The sequence below is a fragment of the Palaemon carinicauda genome, chromosome 39 (genome assembly GCF_036898095.1).
Source record: "Palaemon carinicauda isolate YSFRI2023 chromosome 39, ASM3689809v2, whole genome shotgun sequence".
NCBI lineage: Eukaryota > Metazoa > Arthropoda > Malacostraca > Decapoda > Palaemonidae > Palaemon > Palaemon carinicauda.
This window is the reverse complement of record NC_090763.1, coordinates 17,314,339-17,336,838: the sequence shown is the minus strand read 5'-3', so window position 1 is coordinate 17,336,838 and position 22,500 is coordinate 17,314,339. Positions and strand designations below refer to the sequence as shown.

Genomic DNA, 22,500 nt, shown 5'->3' with positions numbered 1-22,500 from the left:
CAATAAGATGTCAAATCAATCAGTCATGCTACTGAGCATACAATAACTGCTGTTTTGCTTACAGTACGATGCAGTACTTACTAAACCGCGCCATTATAGCCGACAGCTTGTCGCAACAGCTCCTGTAAACAAAGGGAAAATGTTTAACAAAGTAGCAGTGACCATCTATTTGAAGAATTTCTTTAGCTAACAGTAAAAGTTAAGATTAAGTGAATTCCTACCTTTCAATGTGGTGAAACATTTCTCAAAGTCCTTGTGAAAATTACAATAACGTCACCCACAAAACTTGTTGCCTTCAATGACCAAACTGGGTAGTAATGCTGTGTCTGGCCAAGGATGAATCTGTAACATTTTGGGTAAAGTGCATCGAAGTACAAGTATGCAGCAGTACTCTGAATATAATTGCAATCTTAAGTAAATGGCAAATATTTTGTAAGTTACTTTTAACATTATGTAAAAACTACCGAACCAATTCCATCGAAACTTGGTGGACATGTGATGTATGGCCCAAGAGCAAATCCATTAAATTTTGAAGACAAGACATCGAAGTACAAGTACACAGACTAATTGGTGTGGTAAAGACATGCTCTCTGCTGAGTGCCCCTCTAGTTACCTCTGCCAACGAAGTTGGAAGGAGGTTATGTTTTACCCCCTGTTTGTGTGTGTGTATTTATTTGTGAACAGTTTCCTGGCTACAATTTTAATCGTAGAGTTATGAAACGTGCTGGGATTAACTTTTTTTGTAAAAAGCTGGAAATGATTCAATTTTGGAAGGTCAAGATCAAGGTCACAGTCGAGCAAAAGGTAGAGAAATAAGCTGCCGCAGTAAAGGTCTGCATTCTTTTGAGTGCTCCTCTAGTTTCTTACTGTAGTACCTTGGGTGAAAAAGAACCTTTTACTCTTAAAATAACTATAACAAAGTTGGCTATATACTGTATAGTACAGTATACTAATAAAAAGATAATCTGTGCATATCTAACATCCGTTGCCACAGAATTTTCGGGTAATGATATATTGCTCTAAGTCACGAAAGAAAACACTTATTTTTTTCAATATAAAAAGAGGGTAAATTTTAAATTATGATCTGACTAAGGGCTTGGTAGCTTACATAAGATTCCAGAGCCTCTAGCTTTATACATATATGGAATACTGTATCTATTGTTGCCATATGACTTTATAGTGAATATAACAGGGAAAAATGTCTTTGAATATGTAAGCTTTACACTGTCGTTGATTCTGGTAAGAATTGATTAATGCTATGCTACTAGAGTTGCCTTGTCATTGTTAATCATTCCTCCCTATTCATATGCCCCCTCATGCTGCGTACTGTGAGCGTTATTAGAGGGCCTAACTGCACCTTTGTAGCCTTGCGTTTTACCTTCTGCCATGTTTCCTTTCTTCCATCTTGCTGTACAAATTCTTTTTCATTTTCAACTTCTTTGTGCATCTGCAGTTTCACTCTTCCAACCCGATGTACATTGTTTCTTATGACATATGTCGGATGTTAGCTTTTTTTTTTTTCACTTTAGAAACTTGACTTGTTTGCCCACTTTACACATACTGAACACGAAAAAGTACTTATAAGCTGCAATAACTTTATTAAACCACAACTTTCATTCATCCATTCATCCTTTTTTATCTTCACTGAATTGGCTTTATTTGAATAGTATTTCTGCGATTCTGCTTTCAGTAATATCAACACTTCTTAATACAAATTTTAAAAGATTAACTCCTCCATTCAATGTATTGTTACGTGCTTTAGAAAATCAAATGATTAAGGAATATAAATATCTGGAGCCTTCAAATTAAGATAACACTGTTATATACTGTACTAACATTATGTTGGAACTGCTCAAACAATAGCAAATCTTCTAGAATTTTCTTTGACACCTTCCACTGTGCTAAGGAAGGACAGAGGATTCACACGAAATAAAATCTCATATGGGGAAAGACACCAGCAATAGTAAAGTGTTCAAGTCATTGTTTTTATTACACATATCCAAAGGACTATCGCATATTAAATGTGTTATCAGGCCTTATCTAATCATTAAGGCCAGCCCATAACATGTATCTTGCCACATTGAGGTTACTAGCTCTCCCTCTCCTGCTAGAGTCTTTTAATAATTTTTGGTGGTAGTTGGCGGGACGAGCGATTATGTACCTGATAACTATAGTCGCTTCAAAGGTTCCGGGCAAAATAAGCCCCACCCCCTGATGACGTCATAGCCAATCATGTTGTCTCCCACGTTAACAGCTTGAAATTTGTAAGGAGGTGTACTGTGACCGCTGCTAATATGGGAGACAATGTGATTGGCTAAGACATCATTAGGGGGTGTTGATGATTTCCCCAAGAATTATATAATCATTGTGTTAGATCCAAGTTCTACAGAAAGGGCTTGGGAAGATCACATTCAAAGAGAAAACAATGTAGATCCAGCAATCTAATTTGAAGGTAACTGGAGTCTCCCCGATCAAAAGTCACAAGTATGGTTGAACTAGACAAAAAAAAAAAAAAAAAAAAAAACAAATGCAACCATTTCTAGTCCAAAGCAGGACAAAGGCGTCAGATATGTCTTTAGTCTTGTTTGTGGTTTGGTCATTTTCATTATCACCATGTTTTGTTGATGGTGGGAGATTTTAGTCTTATTGCTCACAGCAAACCAACCTAGTATTGGTGACTCTGACTAGTACAGTTTTGCCGATCATGGTGATACTCAAACCCTTTCACCAAGTTAAGGTATATATACCCACTCAGATTTCATCAACATCATCATCATATCAGTGTTACTAGTCCAGTGCAGGACAAAGACCTTAGACATGTCCTTCCATTCCCGTCAATCTTAGCTCGTCAATCCATCGTCTTCTCTTCCTTCCCCTGCTTCTTTTACAATTTCTGGGAACCCGTTCTATTATTCTTAAAGTCCATCTATTACCTGCCATTCTCATTATATGTCTTGCCTTTGTCCATTTCTTTTTCTTACATGTTAGAATATCCTGTACTTTAGTTTGCTCTTGTATCCATGTTGCTCTTTCTCTGTCTCTCAGTGTTATTCCCATCATTATTCTTTCCAAAGCTCTTTGAGTAGTAACTAGCTTATGTTCTAAAGCTTTACTAAGGCTCTAAATTTCTTATGCATGAATTAATACTGGCGGGACCATCTGATTAGATACTTTTCTTTTTTGAGAAAGTGGCATTTTACTTTCATAATCTCATTTTGTTTACCAGAAGCTCTCCATTCCATGTTTATCCTTGTTTTAATTAAAGTCTCGTCTCATGGTGAAACACTTGCTGTTTGACCTAAGTACGTATATTCATTAACAATTTCTAGAGGTTTGTCCATAACCTTTATTTGTTGTTTCTGCACTTTCATTGAACATTATCCTAAATTTCACTCATAGAATATTCTTTTTTAGTCTTATATTTCTGCTTTATTTGAATCTTCTATCATCTTATATAATTTCATGATTCACTAAATACAACTACGTCATCTGCGAATTTTAAGTTGTTTGTGACGGCGCCGAGTAAGGTTGTGAACTCAAAGGCAGGTTGGAAACGACTGAGTTATATTATTGTAGAACACTCTCCTTATATACAAAACCTCAAGGCAACAGGACATAACAAGTTCACAAGACAGACAATATTACAGAGGAAAAACCAGACAGGAATTTTCATGTTCGTTTTAGTGCGAGGGAAGAGCGAAGATACAAGCATAATATATACAAAAGGAATTATGTACAATTGTGTGAAACACGGTTGGTACATGGCTCCCCCCCCCTAAAAATGACATACTGTACATGTTAAATAGGGCGCCCTGATCTAGAGAGGTGAACTGTAGGCGGGTCATCTGGCAGAAGATAAGCAGGTTTTAGACGATCAATGGAGACCCAGTCTTCTTTGCCCCGAATGTTTAGGAGGAATGCTTTCGGACTGCGTCGGATCACAAGGAAAGGGCCCGTGTAAGGGGGTGTTAGTGGTGGCTTGCTGGTGTCGTTGCGCAGGAAGACGTGCGTTGCAGAGTGCAAGTCCGTTGGTATGTGATGCTTCGCTGGGGGTTTGTAAGTCTGGCGGCATGGAGTAAATTTTCCCACGACGTGACGTATGCGCTGGAGATCGTCGGAGGAGGTTGTAGAAGGAAAAAATTCGGCAGGGACGACCAACGGGTCGCCATACACCATTTCAGCTGCCGAGACGTCGAGGGCGTCTTTAGGAGTGGTCCTTAGTCCCAGGAGGACCCAGGGAAGCTGAGTAAACCAGTTGCAATCCTTGCAGCGGGACATCAAAGCTGCTTTGAGGGTGCAATGAAAACGTTCAACCATTCCATTGGCAGCGGGGTTGTAGGCCGTTGTCTGATGTAGGGTGATGCCCAGGAGATTCGCTAATGACGTCCACAATTGAGAGGTGAAAGTGGTTCCCCTGTCAGAAGTAATATGCTCAGGGATACCGAATCTTGAAATCCATCCAGAGAGTAAGGCAGATGTACATGAGGCGGACGTTGCAGTTTCCATGGGAATGGCTTCAGGCCAACGAGTGGAGCGGACGATGACGGTAAACAGGTAACGATGTCCTTGTGATGTGGGTAGGGGGCCTACAACGTCGACGTGAATGTGTGCGAAACGACGCTGAGGTTGAGGAAAGGTGCCCACTCCTGAATCCGTGTGTCGATGTACTTTGGAAGTTTGGCAAGAAGTACAGGCGCGGACCCAATCCTTAGCATCCTTAGAAATGCCGTGCCAAATGAACTTTGCCTTCAGCAGCTGTGCAGTAGAACGGCACGAGGGATGTGAAAGGCCGTGAATGAAATCAAACACCTGTCGGCGCATGGGAGCAGGAATCCAAGGTCGCGGTCTACCAGTACTGACGTCACAGAGGAGGGTGGTGTTGGAGTCTTCAAGGGGGAAGTCTTCCCAACAGAGGGACGTGCAGGATGTCCTACAAGCTTGATACTCTGGATCCTGTCGTTGGGCTTCAGCCAGGGCGTTGTAATCCAATCCCAGTTGAACGGCAGCCAACGTGTTTCTTGACAGGGCATCGGCAACGGGATTCATTTTCCCAGGGACGTATTGGAGGGTGCAATTGTATTCAGCCACGGCGGAGAGATGTCGGCGTTGACGGGCGGACCAGGCGTCAGACTGTCGAGTGAAGGCGTGCACCAGAGGCATGTGGTCTGTGCGAATGACGAAGGGCGTACCTTCTAAGAAATGGCGAAAGTGACGGACAGCCAAGTGCACCGCCAGCAATTCTCGATCGAAGGTAGAATAACCCGATTCTGCCTTGGACAGTTTTCTGCTGAAGAAGGCCAATGGGCGGGGCGAGCCTTTGACCACCTGCTCGAGTACTGCACCAATAGTGACGTCGCTGGCATCGGTGGAGAAAAGGAGAGGGGCGTGTGGGATAGGAAAAGTGAGAGCCGCAGCAGTTGATAGGGCCTTCTTTGCATTGCAGAAGGCTGCTTCTTGAAGGGGACCCCACTTCAGGTCCTTCGGCTTGCCCTTAAGGGAGGCGTAGAGGGGAGCAAGAGTGGTGGCAATGGCTGGCAGAAAACGGTGATAATAGTTGATCATGTCCAAGAATTCCTGCAGAGCTTTGACGGTCGAGGGCACGGGGAAGTTCTGAACGGCTGCTACCTTCTCAGGGAGGGGGTGGACACCTTCAGGAGTGATGCGGTGCCCTAAGAACGATACTTCGTTGGCGCCAAAGGTACACTTGTCGTACCGGACTACAAGGCCGTTTTGTTGCAGGCGGTCGAGCACGATGCGCAGGTGACGGAGGTGTTCCTCTTTTGAGGAGGAGAACACAAGTATGTCGTCCACATAACATACACAGAAAGGGAGGTCCCCTAAGATGCCATCCATGAGACGTTGAAACGTTGCCCCAGCATTACGAAGGCCAAAACAGGAGTAATTGAATGTGTATGTACCAAACGGAGTGGTGATGGCGGTCTTGGGGATGTCTTCTGGGTTCATAGGCACCTGATAATACCCCTTCAGGAGGTCAAGCGTAGAGAAAACCTTTGCTTTGTGCAGGTAGGAGGTCACGTCGGCAATGTTTGGGAGGGGGTAGTGATCCGGTTCTGTTTGCATGTTCAGGCGCCTGTAATCCCCGCACGGACGGAGGGAGCCGTCTTTCTTCAGAACGATGTGTAAGGGCAACGACCATGGGCTGGAGGCCTTTTGGCAAAGGCCCATTTTCTCCTTTTCGGCAAACGTCTGTTTGGCGGCTGCCAATCGTTCCGGTGCCAGACGTCTGAATTTTGCGAAGACTGGAGGTCCCGTCGTCTTGATATGGTGATAAATACCGTGCTTGGCAGGAACCGTGGGCGTTTGGCGAAGTTCTGGACGGAAAACTTCCGGGTACGACGTGAGGAGGTTGGCGTAGGCATCTGTGGGTGCGCTGATGTGGAGAGCGAGGTTAGAGGGGCCGGGTTGAAGAGGTGTCGACAAGTACGAGTCTGCGTTGACCAATCGTCAGTGGGCGACATCGACCAGAAGGTGGAAATGAGAGAGGAAATCCGCACCGAGGATTGGCATTGTGACGTCAGCAACGAGAAACTTCCAATTGAATTTACCGTTTCCGAACGATAATGTGAGGCTCTCGTAACTGTAGGTGGGTATCGCAGATCCGTTGGCAGCTACTAAGCGGACGTCGGCAGATGTAGACAGACTACGTCGTGCCTTGAAGAGTTTCCTTGGCAAAAGAGAACAACAAGCACCCGTGTCTACCAAAAATCGCACGCCCGTTCCTGCATCCTGTAAAAAGAAAAGATTAGAAACATGGGAGGCCACCGCCACAAGCGATGGCCTACTTACACGTTTTTTGGCCACTGACAATCCTTGGCACATTTCTTCGCGGTTGCCCCGAATCTGAAGTGGTAGTAGCAAAACTGCGGCGGATGGGAGGTAGTAAGTGGCTATAGAAGTCGTTCGTTGGGGCGCGAGCGATTGGTGGGTGGTGGGCGGCTTTGTCGCCGCTTCGGCATGTCACGGGGTAGGCGTGTATGTCCTACAGCATTCATGTCAGCTTCGGTTGACGTTGAATAGGCATCCTCGTCGTCAGGGGTGGAGGCGTTGATGGAGGTCTTGAAGTGGCTGTCCATAAGGGCGTCGGCTTTGGTCATCAAGTTCTTTATGGGCAAACTATCAACATCAGGTATGGCAGCGCGTACAGGTTCGGGTAAACGGCGTATCCAAAGGGCACGAAGTAGGTTCACCTCACGAGGAGAGCCGTCTGTGGCAGGTTGAAGGTGAGCGATACTGGTCATTTCCCTGAGGGCAAGCGAAGCCCTTTGGTCCCCCAACGGTTGTTGCGAGAGCTGAAAAAGCTTTGCTATACGGGCGGCTGGCGACGGCGAGTACTGCTGCAGAAGGTATGTTTTGAGGGCGTCATACGCTATTGGGGTGTCTCCCTGTTCACAAAGCCAGTCGGATATTTCTGGGAAGGTGTCCTCGGGTATCGCCGCGAGAACATGATCCGCTTTGGTGGTTGAGCGAGTCACGCCCCTGATACGGAAGTGGACTTCAGCCCGTTGAAACCAAGCAAACGCCTCTCCGGTGGCGAACGGTGAAAGTTTCAATGGGGCGGCCGCAGCGCCAACTGCTGTAGTAGAGTCCGTCTCCGTCATAGTACCAACGATGGAGGGGCGAGGGAGGTGGGGGTGGAAGGCAGTGGGAGCGAGTCGACTTCCGGGGTCACCAATGTGACGGTGCCGAGTAAGGTTGTGAACTCAAAGGCAGGTTGGAAACGACTGAGTTATATTATTGTAGAACACTCTCCTTATATACAAAACCTCAAGGCAACAGGACATAACAAGTTCACAAGACAGACAATATTACAGAAGAAAAACCAGACATGAATTTTCATGTTCGTTTTAGTGCGAGGGAAGAGCGAAGATACAAGCATAATATATACAAAAGGAATTATGTACAATTGTGTGAAACACGGTTGGTACATGTTAAAGTATTTCCCATTAATATTAATTCCTACATTTTCCCAATCTAAATTTTAAAAACTTCTTGGAGGCATGCTGTCAATAATTTAGGAGAGATGGGGTCGCCCTGTCTAACACCTTTCTCAATCGAAATTTTTAAATTATTCCTATGTAGTTTTAGGATTGCTGTACTTCCGGTACAAATATCTTTAAGTGTTTTACACAAGATCCACATATTCCTTGTATATGAAGAGCTTGCATCACTGCTGAAGTTTTGACAGAATCAGAAGCTTTTTCATAGTCTGTGAAGGTGATATATAGTGGTTTGTCATACTCATACACACATATACAGTATATATATATATATATATATATATATATATATATATATATATATATATATATATATTATATGTATGTATATATATATATATATATATATATATATATATTATATGTATGTATATATATATATATATATATATATATATATATATATATATATATATATACATACATATATATATGTATATATTTACACATACATACACATACACACATACATACACATAACCACAATGGCATTTAATACAGAATTCTGCCTTGGGGAATTTATAGCCACTGGAAATTATTTATGATAAAAGCTTCTGGCTGGGAAAGGTTTCGAACCTATGCCTCCTAGCCAAAACCATGCCAGCAGGGTAGAATTCGATATTAAATGTCATTGTGGTTGATATTTACATTGATTAAAATCACGAGTATTAGTAATATTATATATATATATATATATATATATATATATATATATATATATATATATATATATAAAAGTAGTCGCAAACTGGTGAGAGGGAGCTGCGTATGTGTGCATAGGTATCCATTTATTTAAACAATTTTTTTTTTATGGGTCTCGTAAACTAGTTCAATAATAAAAAGCCTTGAAATCATTTTTGAATATCGAATTTTGACGAAGATGGAAAACATATCCATAATACGAAATATATTTAGACGAAAATCAAGAGGAAAATAAATATTATGATGACCCCTATAGAAAATTATTAATTACATCTAAATGGAGGATAAACTCTAATGTCCATAGTTACTAAGCTATGAATTCGAGATTTGGTTGAGTAATGAGGATCGCAAGTAGCCACAAATGAGAACGCCTCAAGGCAATCCCTTTTGCTCACTTCTCTTTAAAAAATTATTTTGACTAAATGAGCAGTATTTTTCAACAACAAAACATGCATCCGAAAGCATCAGTAGTAGTAGCAGCTCCAATATCTGTGAGCAATAAGATTAATATCTCCCATGATCAACAAAATACGGTGACCATAGTGGTGATGAAAATGGCCAAACCACAACCAAGTCTAAGGACATGTCTGACGCCTTTGTCCTGCTTTTGGACTAGAAATGGCTGCATGTAGTAACGTCCTTGCCTGGTGATCGCCAGACTGGGGTTCGAGTCCCGCTCAAACTCGGTAGTTCTTTTGGTCGATTATGTGAACATTGTTCGAAAACAATTATTCGAAAAACAATTATTCGAATGGAAAATTGTTCTAAAGAAAGTTATTCGAAAGGACAATTATACGAAATGATAATTATTTGAAATTTAAAATTCCTTATTTATAAAAAGGTGTAAAAATACAAAAAAGGATGAAATCTTTTAAGCATGAATGTCATTATTAAAACTATTAAAATAAATTAATGATGAAACAGATTTACTTATAAATGCAAGTTATGCGCTACAGCGCGCGAATACTCTAATACAGAGCACTCTTCAAAGGTTGCCACTAATTTTTTTATCCTTTCATTCAAGTCACGATATTTCTTGGAACTCTTCATATTTGTGCTTCCTGCTCTTAATTTTGCGATGTGGATTTCTTGTAAATCCTGCTCTCTTTTTAGAGCATCTAGGAACTTCCATATTGTTGGATGATGAGATGACATTTGTTGTAAAAAAGATCTGTGCCATCCTTCAAGCGCGTTGTTAGTCCTAGGCAAATCAGTATTGACACTCTCAAAACAAGACTACATACTTATTTCAAACATATGACTGCGTCGATGACGTCTTGAAGGACGACCAATCCACGAATCTTCAAAATAATCTAAAATAGGATTTACATTTTGAGGATATATGTCTGAATCTTGTAAGGCTTCAAATGATTCAGTCTACGGGGACAAAGGCTAGGGCTAACAGCATTCGAATTCTTAAAGCAAATTCGGAATCTGTATCGTATCTCACTTTAAGACCACAATCACATATCTTTCGATACAAGCACTGGCCTAAGTGGAAAAGGCATCCATAATGAGAAGCTGTGCTGAATTCTTCTTTAACGGAAGTTATAGTTGCAAGTTCAAAGTCTGAAGTTATGGTTGAAACTTGTAAATTTGGAACCATACACTTAATTTGAGCAAATAATCTTCTATAAGTTTCAGCCCTTTTATCTGGAAGTAAAACGTAGACCACAGGAATGGTATAGTTATTCTTCACAGCATGTACAGTATATGATTGTTCAAATAGCCGAGGTACAGTTTTAAATGTGCCGTCCACTTGTAAATTTTCACTCTTCTCGAGTAGACTCAAATTATTCTGAGTTGCAAATATAAGTATCCTATCATCGTACCAGCCGGAATCATATAGCAAAAACTGCTCCCCTTTATGAGTTTTAGTTTGCTCAGTTGTTAAAACAATTTCCCGTCTATGAATTGGATTAGCTAAGCCTGCTCTTTCTTTTTGTCTTACGTTATGAATAGTTCTTTTTATAGAGCTTATTTTTGGTAAAGCTTGGGCGGCACTTTCACTTAATTGCGATGCAGCTGTAGAAATGACATATTGAGGAGAATCACGCCCTCCTCTAGCATCACTTTTCACTTTGTTCATAAAACTACGCACTTCTGTATTTACGGCATCACCAGAATGATTATGTTCACGAGGAACTTTAATCACTTCACCATCATTGGTAATTGTTCGGCTTTTGCAATATGATGCAAACTTATTGCACTTCCAGTATATCTTGTTACCAACTTGTTTGTCTTTCACGATTATGAAACCATCGATTTTAAGCATAGGCTTGCCTTTTTCTTGAAATGTATTCGGCCATCACTGAAGGGCAGCAATATTCCGAAGAAATGAAGTCCTTGGTCCTTGATATCCTTCACATCATTTATTACCACTAAAAAAATTGGATAACGTTCAAACAAACATTTGAATAATTGCCTATCTGAACAATTGCCTATTTGAATAATTGCCTATTTGAACAATTAGCGTAAGGTTCAAACAACATTTTGAATATTTATCATTTCGTATAATTGTCCTTTCGAATAACTTTCTTTCGAGCAGTTTTCCATTCGAATAGGTGTTTTTCGAATAATAGTTTTCGAATAATTGTTTTCGATTAATTGTTTTCGAATAATTTTCATGTTACCTTTTGGTCGGTGCAACATCGCCATCTTTGTGAGCTATGGAGTGAGGTTTGGGGAAGCCTATAGATCTATCTGCTTAGTCATCAGCAGCCATTGCCTGGCCCTCCCTGGTCCTAGCTTGGTTGGAGAGGCGGCTTGGACGCTGATATGTACATATGGTCAGTCTCTAGGGCATTGTCCTGGCTGATAGGGCAATGTCACTCTCCTTTGTCTCTTCCATTCATGAGCCGCCTTTAAAACCTTTAAAAACAGCATTTGGTATTATGTCTCATCTCATTTGGATTTATGTTTTATAAATGGAACTTGGGCCATATGACCCGGCGTTAGGGCCAAGGAGGTCAACCAAAGGGGAGGTGCAACTATGGAAAAACGCATCAGCTGTATTCGAAGTAATGTTTAAAGCGGGGTGACCAACAAGATGGAGTGCGGGAGATGGGATAGATAAAAGAATAAAAAGTGGGTGCAGCTAATACCTAAAAGGACGCAGCAAAGACCCCCCTAGTAATGCCTACAGTGCCCCCATTGAAGTACCAGTATGGCTCTACGCAGCCCTATGGCTGTTACTTATCTTTCTACATATGTTACATTCATTTCTGGAGGACTCATATATTGTGGGTTTATAGATGAGGTTAGGTTAGCAAGAACCATTTGGATGAGGTTATTTTAAATTAATTTTTAATATGAATTTGACTAAATTATTGTGTCTCCTTTTTAAGCTAATTACTTCCTTCTTGGGAGAGTGTTAAAATCTGGTGGGCGGTGAAGTGGGAATCACAAAGCTTATTAGATTTTGAAAACAAATCTTTGAATCTAAATTGATAATAAATTGTCACATTGAATAGTTTGTAAATTAGAAAATTGAGTTTGCACTTAAATTTAATGAAACACCCAACTCTTGCTATTCATGAAAGATTTTTTTTTATACTTTTCTAAAATTTCATCACGATTGGGCTATTCGTGTCATTTTTCATTAAGAGTCTATTCACTGAACTAACAAGGTCATCTTTGTCAATGCTCTATCTATAGTTTTTATACTTCGATCCAAGGAAAGTGTATAGACATTTTAATGGTATATTGGGAATGGCTTTGAAGCTTATGCTTTTAACTAATATTTGTCAATTATTTATTCTTACTTCGCTGACTTTTTAGCCTCTTCGTCACTCATTACAGTTCTCATCAGATTATTCATCGTAATTCTTCTTCATGACTAAATTATGAAAAACATGTTGTTGCTGTTTCTTTCAAACGGAAATCATTTTATCTAAACGTTGATAACGTAAATGAAAATTAGACTTGGTTATTCTCTTATCTATTGGAAGCTTCTATAGTTCAGTATAAAAATAAACATTATGATAATGAGACGAAAAGTGCTCAAACAAAGGATCTAATTAAAGCATGAATATAGAATTACTTGCTGTGAATTATTGACCAGGTAGACATGCAAGCCATGGAAATTAAAAACAATTCCTTAGCCAAAGGAAAGTAAAATAGCTTTAAAGAGAATAAAAGCAAGCATAAAAAAGCAATAGCTGCCTGTCTACATGATATCAAAGAAAATAAATGACGAAAAATGTTTCATCATTCCCAGAGTAAGCTGGCAATTTGAGGCATTTATCTTTTGTACTCAGAGTAAACGTGTAAGTACAAAAACTACTTTATTACAAATAGATTTTCTTAAGACACGAGGACATAAAGCTTCCTTTTTTTTTTTGTTTTTTTACCCGAAATTCAATCATCGCAGGGTTGTGAAGGCTTTCCTTTTATCAGCATTACCTTTAGAATGTCTTCAACACACGAGAGAGAGAGAGAGAGAGAGAGAGAGAGAGAGAGAGAGAGAGAGAGAGAGAGAGAGAGAGAGAGAGAGAGTGAGAGAGAGAGAGAGAGAGAGAGAGAAGCCTGATTACATACCCCATGATTTGCGGTAGGTCTAAAATCTTCTCTTTTGATGTTCCTAAGCCGTTTATTTTTCTTTCTTCATTTTCAGGAAACTTGAAAATATTTAAGTTTTGCCTCATTCTTTTAATTTCCCATAAATTTAGGTTAAAGAAAAACTTGGAAGGCATTGTATTCCGGATAGACACCAGACGGAAGCACTGTAGCACAAAACAACGCTTATTATTCACCAATTTTCTATCACTTTTTTTCTTTAGATTTTTGTTTTCAAATTCAATAAGTTATTCAGTATAATCTGAAATAGTTACTTAAAATTCACCCCTATTTGTGTATATTCAAATGTCCACGAGAACAGGCCTTCTCTCACGGGAGTCAAGAGGGGTCTGCTTGCTCACTACACAACGGTTATCCCTCAATATTTATCTGGCTCATAGACAGTCGCTAAAACTATCGAATTTCGTCAGACAGTAAACGCCGTAACTCCAAATTTCTGGGCGGTTCGATACTTCGCATATAACCCCAGTATCGATATAAATCTTAAAGTACCGATACTTTGAGTACTTTCTGAGTCGAGAATCTGTAATACCATAATTATTTTATATAAATTTATTTTAAACTTACGACGTGGGCCGCACCTGACAGATGTTGTCACAGCTCACAGGTGTTGTTTATTGCCAGCTTCCCCCTTTTTGTTACACTGATTCCGCCCCTCCAAATGCCTCTTGGGAGCAATATTTTAAGGCCGTTTCTGAAGATTATCCCATGCTAATGAACTGACTCATTTTCAATCTATGGGTACCGGATTTTCCGTTATTTTTATGACTCGCATAAGCTCTACCATTTGTTTACTCATATATATATATATATATATATATATATATATATATATATATATATATATATATATATATATATATATATATATATAAATGGTTAGATATATAGATAATATGCAGAGATATACACATATTACACACACATACATATAAATATATATATATATATATATATATATATATATATATATATAGATATAGATATAGATATAGGTAGACAGATAGATAGTATATATATATATATATATATATATATATATATATATATATATATATATATATATGTGTGTGTGTGTGTGTGTATAGACATATGTACATATATACAGCATGTATTGTAGAGATGGATAGATAATAGATAAATAATATACATAAATGTATACATCACATACATGTATAGACCTAGCCTATATATATATATATATATATATATATATATATATATATGTATATATATATATATATATATATATATATATACATATATATATATATATATATATATATATATGTATATATATATATATATATACATATATATATATATATATATATATATATATGTGTGTGTGTGTGTATATATATACATTATATATATGTATATATATATATGTATGTGTGTGTGTGTTTAGATTGATAGATATATAAATATAGATATATGTATAGATATGTATGTTCATACATGGATCTATATATGTATATATAGATATATTTATAGACATATATGTATATACAATATATATATGTATGTATATATATGTATAGATAAATATATGATGTATATATGTATTTATATATGCACATATATATATATATATATATATATATATATGAGTATGTGTTATATATATTATATATACACGCACACATATATACTAGTATAATACACACACACGCACACACACACACACACACACATATATATATATATATATATATATATATATATATATATATATATATATATTTATATGTGTATGTATGTATGTGCAGCAGAGTGAGAGAGCTATTGACATTTGAAAATTAATAAGTATATTTTGTGTGCATACTGCAGACGCCAGAAGGAGAGAAGGTGGCACATATATAGGCTACATGCAGTAGGTGGCACCTATTTAAATTGTCATCTATGTATAATATTGTCACTAATTCATTTCCATTAAGAGTATTGATCACACTTTTCATTCACATATCATCATTTTTATACTCTTAGTTATAGCTTTGATGATGATTATTATTATTATTATTATTATTATTATTATTATTATTTTTATTATTATTACTGTATTATTAATATTATTATTATTATGATTATTGTTATTATTACTATTATTATTATTGTTATTATTATTATTATTATTATTATTATTATTATTATTATTATAATTACTATTATATTATTATTATTATTATTATTATTATTATTACCTGGAAAAGCAGGATGCTATAAGCTGAGGGGCTCCAACATTGAAAATAGCCCAGTGAGGAAAGGAAACAAGGAAAATAAAATATTCTAAGAACAGTAACAACATTGAAATAATAATTTTCTATATAAACTATAAAAACCTCAACAAAACAAGAGGGAGAGAAATAAGATAAAATATTGTGCTCGAGTTTACCCTCAAGCAAGAGAACTCTAACCCAAGACAGCGGAAGACCATGGTACAGAGGCTATAGCACTACCCAAGACTAGAGAACAATGGTCTGATTTTAGAGTGTTTCTGTTTTAATTTTAAGGAACAAGAAACTCCAACTTAACTCTTCCCTTCATACGTGTTAATGGATGTGAGCAATCGTATCTCTATCAAGGTATTGAAGGTATACTGTGCCCACTTATCTAAAGGCATGGCTTTAGCGTTCGGTCATTTTGAAAATAATATACAAATCTCTTGTTATCTTTGTACTAAAGTTCTCTGTGAATAATCTTTGGCGACCTAACCATAAATGCCTATATCAGTGTTTATAGTTATGATAGTCTGTTTGTAAAACTTGATTTCATTTCCTAACATTCTAACTTAATCCTTTCTTGATATTTACAGTTCATTAGTACATATACCACTTTTCGTTTATACATGAAGATATACTTACATTCTGTTCTTAAGGTAATAATCTCTTTTATTTATATATATATATATATATATATATATATATATATATATATATATATATATATATATGTATGTATATGTATGTGTGTGTATATATATATATATATCTATATGTGTGTGTATGTATATATACTGTATAAATGTATATGTGTATCAATTTTTTTTTTAATATTTTAGCTGTATTATTGTCCGAAGAGCTTAGCTCCATGTGGGTTTGGACTGAATTTTTATTGTAAATCTCTTATAAGTAAATATTTTTGTTCCAATCAATATTATCATTATTATTATTTATTTATTATTATTATTATTATTATTATTATTATTATTATTATTATTATTATTATTATTATTAAAGTATACAGTATGTCTTATTAGTATATTTTCTTTATGTTATATCGTTTCACTATCAAAAATATATAGAAAATAAAAAGTAGCCCACTCACATTAATCGATACCAGCCGCGGAAGGACTTGGTATCATTACTCAAAACTTCGATACTAGAAAAATATTACTTGGTATCTTATCGAAAGGGAATCCCTGGTATCGCCTAGTACTAGACTAAGACATAACTAATAACCAAAAACAAGCGCTTTAAACAAATGGCTCCTGGACAACATACACAACAAAGGAGTACATAACTAAAATTATTGTCGAGAGCGTCTGAACAATAATACTGGACCGAAGGAAATCGAAGAATGTGTTGAAGAACCTTTACAAGCGACCCCAAATTATTATTATTATTATTATTATTATTATTATTATTATTTGCTAAGCTATAACCCTAGTTGGAAAAGCAGGATGCAATAAGCCTAGGGGCCCCAACAGGGAATATAGCACAGTGAGGAAAGGAAACAAGGAACAATAAAATATTTTAAGAACAGTAACAACATCAAAATAAATATTTTCTATATAAAGTATAAAAACTTTAACAAAACGAGAGGAAAAGAAATCAGATAGAATAGAGTGCCCGAGTGTACCCTCAAGTAACTCTAACCCAAGACAGTGGAAGGCCATGGTACAGAGGCTATGGCACTACCCAAGACTAGAGAACAATAGTTTGCTTTTGGTGTTGTCCTTCTCTTAAAAGAGCTGCTTAACATAACCAAAGAGTCTTCTACCCTTACCAAGAGGAGAGTAGCCACTGAACAATTATAGTGCAGTAGTTAACCCATTGGGTGGAAAAGAATGGTTTGGTAATCTCATTGTTGTCATGAGAATGAGGACATAGGAGAATCTGTAAACAATAGGCCAGACTATTCGGTGTATGTGTAGGCAAAGGGAAAGCGAACTGTAACCAGAGAGGTGGATCCAATGTAGTACTGTCTGGCCCGTTAAAGGACCCCATAACTCTAGCGGTAGTATCTCAACGGGTGGCTGATTCCATGACCAATCTACTACCCAGGGGATAAGCTTGGAGAGAAAGAATAAGCGTGTGAGCAACGATAATGAGAATTTAAAAGGCAAATCCCTCTGACCAACTACAGTACAGATCTTGAGCCAAAGGGCCACAAAACGTAAAAAAAAATATTGAAATGCCTTTTCAGAACTTAATGTTGTAACTATTTAAATTAAAGAAAAAAATACACCCTGTAAAATGAAACGCTGGCACTTACTACACAGTTAGGAGTCCCAAAACGTAAATCACTTGTAAAAGTCTCACTTTACGAAGAAATTATCTTCGTGGAAAACATTGGGTTTTAAATTTTGTAACAATGTGCCCATTTAACATGCTGAAAATCAATCACTGTCTTCCTGAATCAAGCGGTAGTGCCCTTTTCAATATGGCGGACATCTTGCCGGTGTTTTGGCTTTATTGTGAACTTTGGTTCTCTAGTTTGCTGGTCTAATCTGCAGTGGAAATCAAGCAATGTTGTTCAGTAATTCCAAACCACAGATTTATCCATGCAAAAGGAGTAATTCATTAGAAGGATATCTATGAGTTTTCAGAAGAGGATATATTGAAGAGGTGCCTCTCTACTCTTGTTAAAGTTAAAAAGGTAAAAGAAGATAACTGTCATTTTATTAGAATTTACACACCTTATCTACCTAATTATGCAAAGATTGGACACGAACTTCGCTGTCAAGAAATTTCCCTCAAAACAAATGCAATGTTACAAATGTTTTGAGTTTGATCAGGAAAATGTCAAAACAATGTACTAGCAGAAACAAGTTTTTTTTTCTCCCGCTCAAAATTTTATTATATATCTGTGATGGACTTTGGGGAGGCTATGGGCCAGAATTTGTTATTTATACTTTACTGTATTCCCTATCCACAAATACATATGATCACAGTTAAAAATCTTAGATATTACTTAGAAGTAACCTAAACTATTTTATAGATCAGCTGTAATACCCTAAACTTATCTATGTTAGCAATAATTCTAAGCCATGGAATACTCACTTATATTCAATTGAAATATCTTTTCCAATTAAAATAAAAAGCCCTAACTATTCTACTCAATATCACCAATTAATACTAAAAGTCATAATTGATTACATAATGAACCAAGAAATGTATATGACATTATTTTTATTATTTTATTATTATTATTATTATTATTATTATTATTATTATTACTTGCTAAGGTACGACCCTAGTTGGAAAAGCAGGATTCTATAAGCCTAAGGTGTCCAACAGGGAAAATAGCCCAGTGAGGAAAGGAAACAAGGAAAAAATAACATTTTAAGAACAGCAACAACTAAGCAAATATTTCCTAGTTAAACTAGAAAAAACTTTACCAAAATAAAAGGAAGGAAATTAGATAGAATAGTGTACCCTTAAGCAAGAGAACTCTTATCCCAAGATAGTGGAAGACCATTGTACAGAGGTTATGGCACTACCCAAGACTGTTCGCCCTTCACAGTCTTATTCCATTGGTGAATAAGGCACGATCGAAACATGGCACTATTGAAATAAGGCACTATCTAAATCTAGAAACATAATTTATTCACAATACTGTTTTTTTTCTTTTCACTCAAACATTACAATTTCAAGTAACGCATAATATCTGTTTAAGTAATAGTGTGGGATTACGAAACCTTTGTAGATTAATTTTGTAAAACACACCGTAAGAATAGATTGGTGAAATCAAATGAAAGAGATGGTGAAATATATGTGTAAGAGGGTTGTATATTGAAGAGTGAATTCTGGTCTGTATATTAAAGAGCATAAAACACAGGTGACAAACTTAAGATGTACACCTTAGTTTATCACCTGTGTTTTCCTCTCTTTAATATAGATCAGAATTTACTCTTCGATATATAGTACAACCCTCTTACACTTATCTTTTACAACGCCTTCTCTATTTCACCATCTCTTTCCTTCAATTTCACTCTTCTATTCTTACAGTCTGCTTTACAAAACAAATTTACAAAGGTTTTGTAACATTGCCATTACGGCCATCTACAGTACTTCTACCTAACACTTTGATAAGGCTTATCTATCTTAATAAAAAATGGCGTAAATATTCTCTCCTTCATACAATACAATTAAACTTACCCAGAAGTCCATATCTGTGATGCACAATTTTACTCATTCCAATTTCACTTTTCACTGAAGATATCACTACATACACTTTTTCATTCATTAATTCACGCAAAATATACTAATTCAACAAACTACAAAACTTTGAGCAAATTTCTTGAATATCTCTATAATCTTCAATGCAGAAATAGGAACACCATTCTCAATACAGTCCTTCAGCTCACATAATCATATGATACACCTGTTGCATTTCTTCCACATCTTCCAACGCTAACAATTCATCACCACTCTTCCCTATGTTATTATTATTATTACTAACTAAGCTACAATACTAGTTGGAAATGCAGGGTGCTAGCCTCTTGGCTAGTACAGTGGTGACACGTTTGCCTAGTATTTTCATAGCAGCAGATTGATCCCGGCCCAGGGACCCTGAATTTAAGTTGTTTACTGGGGAGGCCACTGCTGTTGAGGTTGTCCGGCTGGCGTTCTGGTGAGTATCTATTCTGATGATACTGAAACCAGTTACCTTTACCTTATGAGTCCAAGGGCTCCAACTGGAAAAATAGCCCGGTGAGGAAAGGAAATAAGGAAACAGATAGAACAATGTGCCAGAGTGTATCCTCAAGCAAGAGAATTCTACCCCAGGACAGTGGAAGACCATGGTACAGAGGGTATGGCATTATCAAAGACTAGAGAACAACGGTTGATTTTTGGAGTATCCTTCTCCTAGAGGAGCTGCTTACCATAGCTAAAGAGTCTCTTCTACCCTTACTAAGAGGGAAGTAGCCACTGAACAATTACTGTGCTGTAGTTAACTCTCTTGAGTGAAGAAGAATTGTTTGGTAATCTCGGTGTTGTGACATGTATAAGGAAAGTGGAGAATGTGTAAAGAATAGGCCAGACTATCAGATATGAGTGTAGGCAAATGGAAAGGGAGCCGTGATCCGAAAGAAATCCTATGTACAGTGCTACTATTTGGCCAGTCAAAGGTCTCAGTAACTTTCATTTATATAATATGCTTGATATATTTCCAACCACATGTAGTTACCTCGGACACATATTTTCTCTTATGCGGTACTTTCTTCATAACATGGCTAGGAAGAACTTGTAAGGGAGTGAATCGAGTTAGATTATAACAAATTACCTCAAGGAGTCACATATGATTCCCAATTTTATAGTACAGAAATAAAGTTTTAACAATATCACCATGCCCACCAAGTTATGATAAATGTAACTTAACAAAATAGGACGGAACCGCGGAGGCTATAAACACAAAGAACGAAACCTCAGGGCGAAGTCTGAAGATGTTCATAAGTCCATGTTATCATACGACACTTTTCCCTTGCAACACGATAGGTAGAACCTGCAGCTGGGTTAAGTTTCTATCTGTTGTTCCATTACTGTTGCCTTCCTTTTGCACTGTATAAAAAAGCAATTGTCCGATAACGATGGGTAAGTAAGCGGCTGGTGATAATTTCTTAAGGCTCACAGGTAATGTAACAGTGATTGTTACGTATAATGTTTTTCTTTTCTTTCACGGGTCCGCGTAACTTATGCTCAATTCAGCGGCAAAAAGACAATTGATAATGATTAAAAATATTTTTTTTTATTCTTTTAATTGGTAGTGGGTTGGCCAGGGCACCAGCCACCCGTTGAGATACTACCACAAGAGAATTATGGGGTGCTTTAACTGGCCAGACAGTACTACATTGGATACTTCTTTCTGGTTACGGTTAATTTTCTGTTTGCCTACACATACACCGAATAGTCTGGCCTATTCTTTACAGATTCTCCTCTGTCCTCATACACCTGACAACACTGTGATTACCGAATAATTCTTCTTCACCGAAGGAGTTAACTACTGCACTGTAATTGCTCAAGTGGCTACTTTCCTCTTGGTAAGGGTAGAAGAGACTCTTTAGCACGCTATGGTAAGCAGCTCTTAAAGGAGAAGGACACTCCAAAATCAAACCATTGTTCTCTAGTCTTGAGTAGTGACATAGCCTCTATACCATGGCCTTCCACTGTCTTGGGTTAGAGTTTTCTTGCTTGAGGGTACACTCGGGCACACTATTCTATCTTATTTCTCTTCCTCTTGCTCTGTTAAAATTTTTAAATTTTATTTAGGAAATATTTATTTTAATGTTGTTACTGTAATTAAGATATTTTATTTTTCTTGTTTCCTTTCTCACCGGGCTATTTTCCCTGTTGGAGCCCCTGGGCTTATAGCATCCTACTTTTTCAATTAGGGTTGTAGCTTAGCAAGTAATAATAATAATAAAAGAGGTTTTTTCTTCATGTTTTCAGAAAAATAATATATATACTAAGCTGGGAGAAGGATCAGAAAAACGAAATTTTGACAGAGCGCTTTCGTATTGTCATATCTCTTCGGGGTTAATTGCCCCTGAAGAGGTATGACAACACGAAAGAGCTAGGTCAAAATTTCGTTTTTCTTATCCATCTTCCAACTTAGTGACAAATATATAAATGGTATGTTTCAGCGATAGATTTTCAATGTATATATATACATATATATATATATATATATATATATATATATATATATATATATAAATATATATATATGTGTGTGTGTGTGTGTGTGTGTGTGTGTGTACAAATATATAATCTACTAAAAATCCATCGTTACATATCATATATATATATATATATATATATATATATATATATATATATACATATACATATACATATACATATATATACACATATACATATATATATATTTATTTATATATATATGTGTGTGTATGTGTGTATACATATATATAATCTACTAAAAATCCATCGTTACATATCATTCATATATATAT

The 22,500-nt window shown here is 36.9% G+C and overlaps 2 protein-coding genes across 8 annotated transcripts in view; one reads left to right on the top strand and one right to left on the bottom strand.

Moving 5' to 3' along the window:
- The window catches only part of LOC137631035 (PDZ domain-containing protein 11-like), a 117,456-nt gene that overhangs the window by 17,974 nt on the left and 76,982 nt on the right, over positions 1-22,500 (top strand). The window lies entirely within an intron of this gene.
- LOC137631034 (uncharacterized) overlaps positions 1-22,500 on the bottom strand; it is a 65,333-nt gene that overhangs the window by 20,614 nt on the left and 22,219 nt on the right. The window contains exons 1-3 of one of the 7 annotated variants that reach the window (XM_068362599.1): positions 1,837-1,971; positions 222-342; positions 82-122 (exon numbers count right to left, since the gene is read on the bottom strand). In XM_068362599.1, coding sequence (XP_068218700.1) covers positions 82-122; positions 222-241 — 61 coding nt within the window. In that variant the 5' untranslated portion in view covers positions 242-342; positions 1,837-1,971. Of the gene's footprint in view, positions 1-81; positions 123-221; positions 343-1,378; positions 1,758-1,836; positions 1,972-13,259; positions 13,667-22,500 lie in introns of those variants that run through there. The other 6 variants (XM_068362600.1, XM_068362603.1, XM_068362597.1 and 3 more) reach the window with 6 other exon arrangements.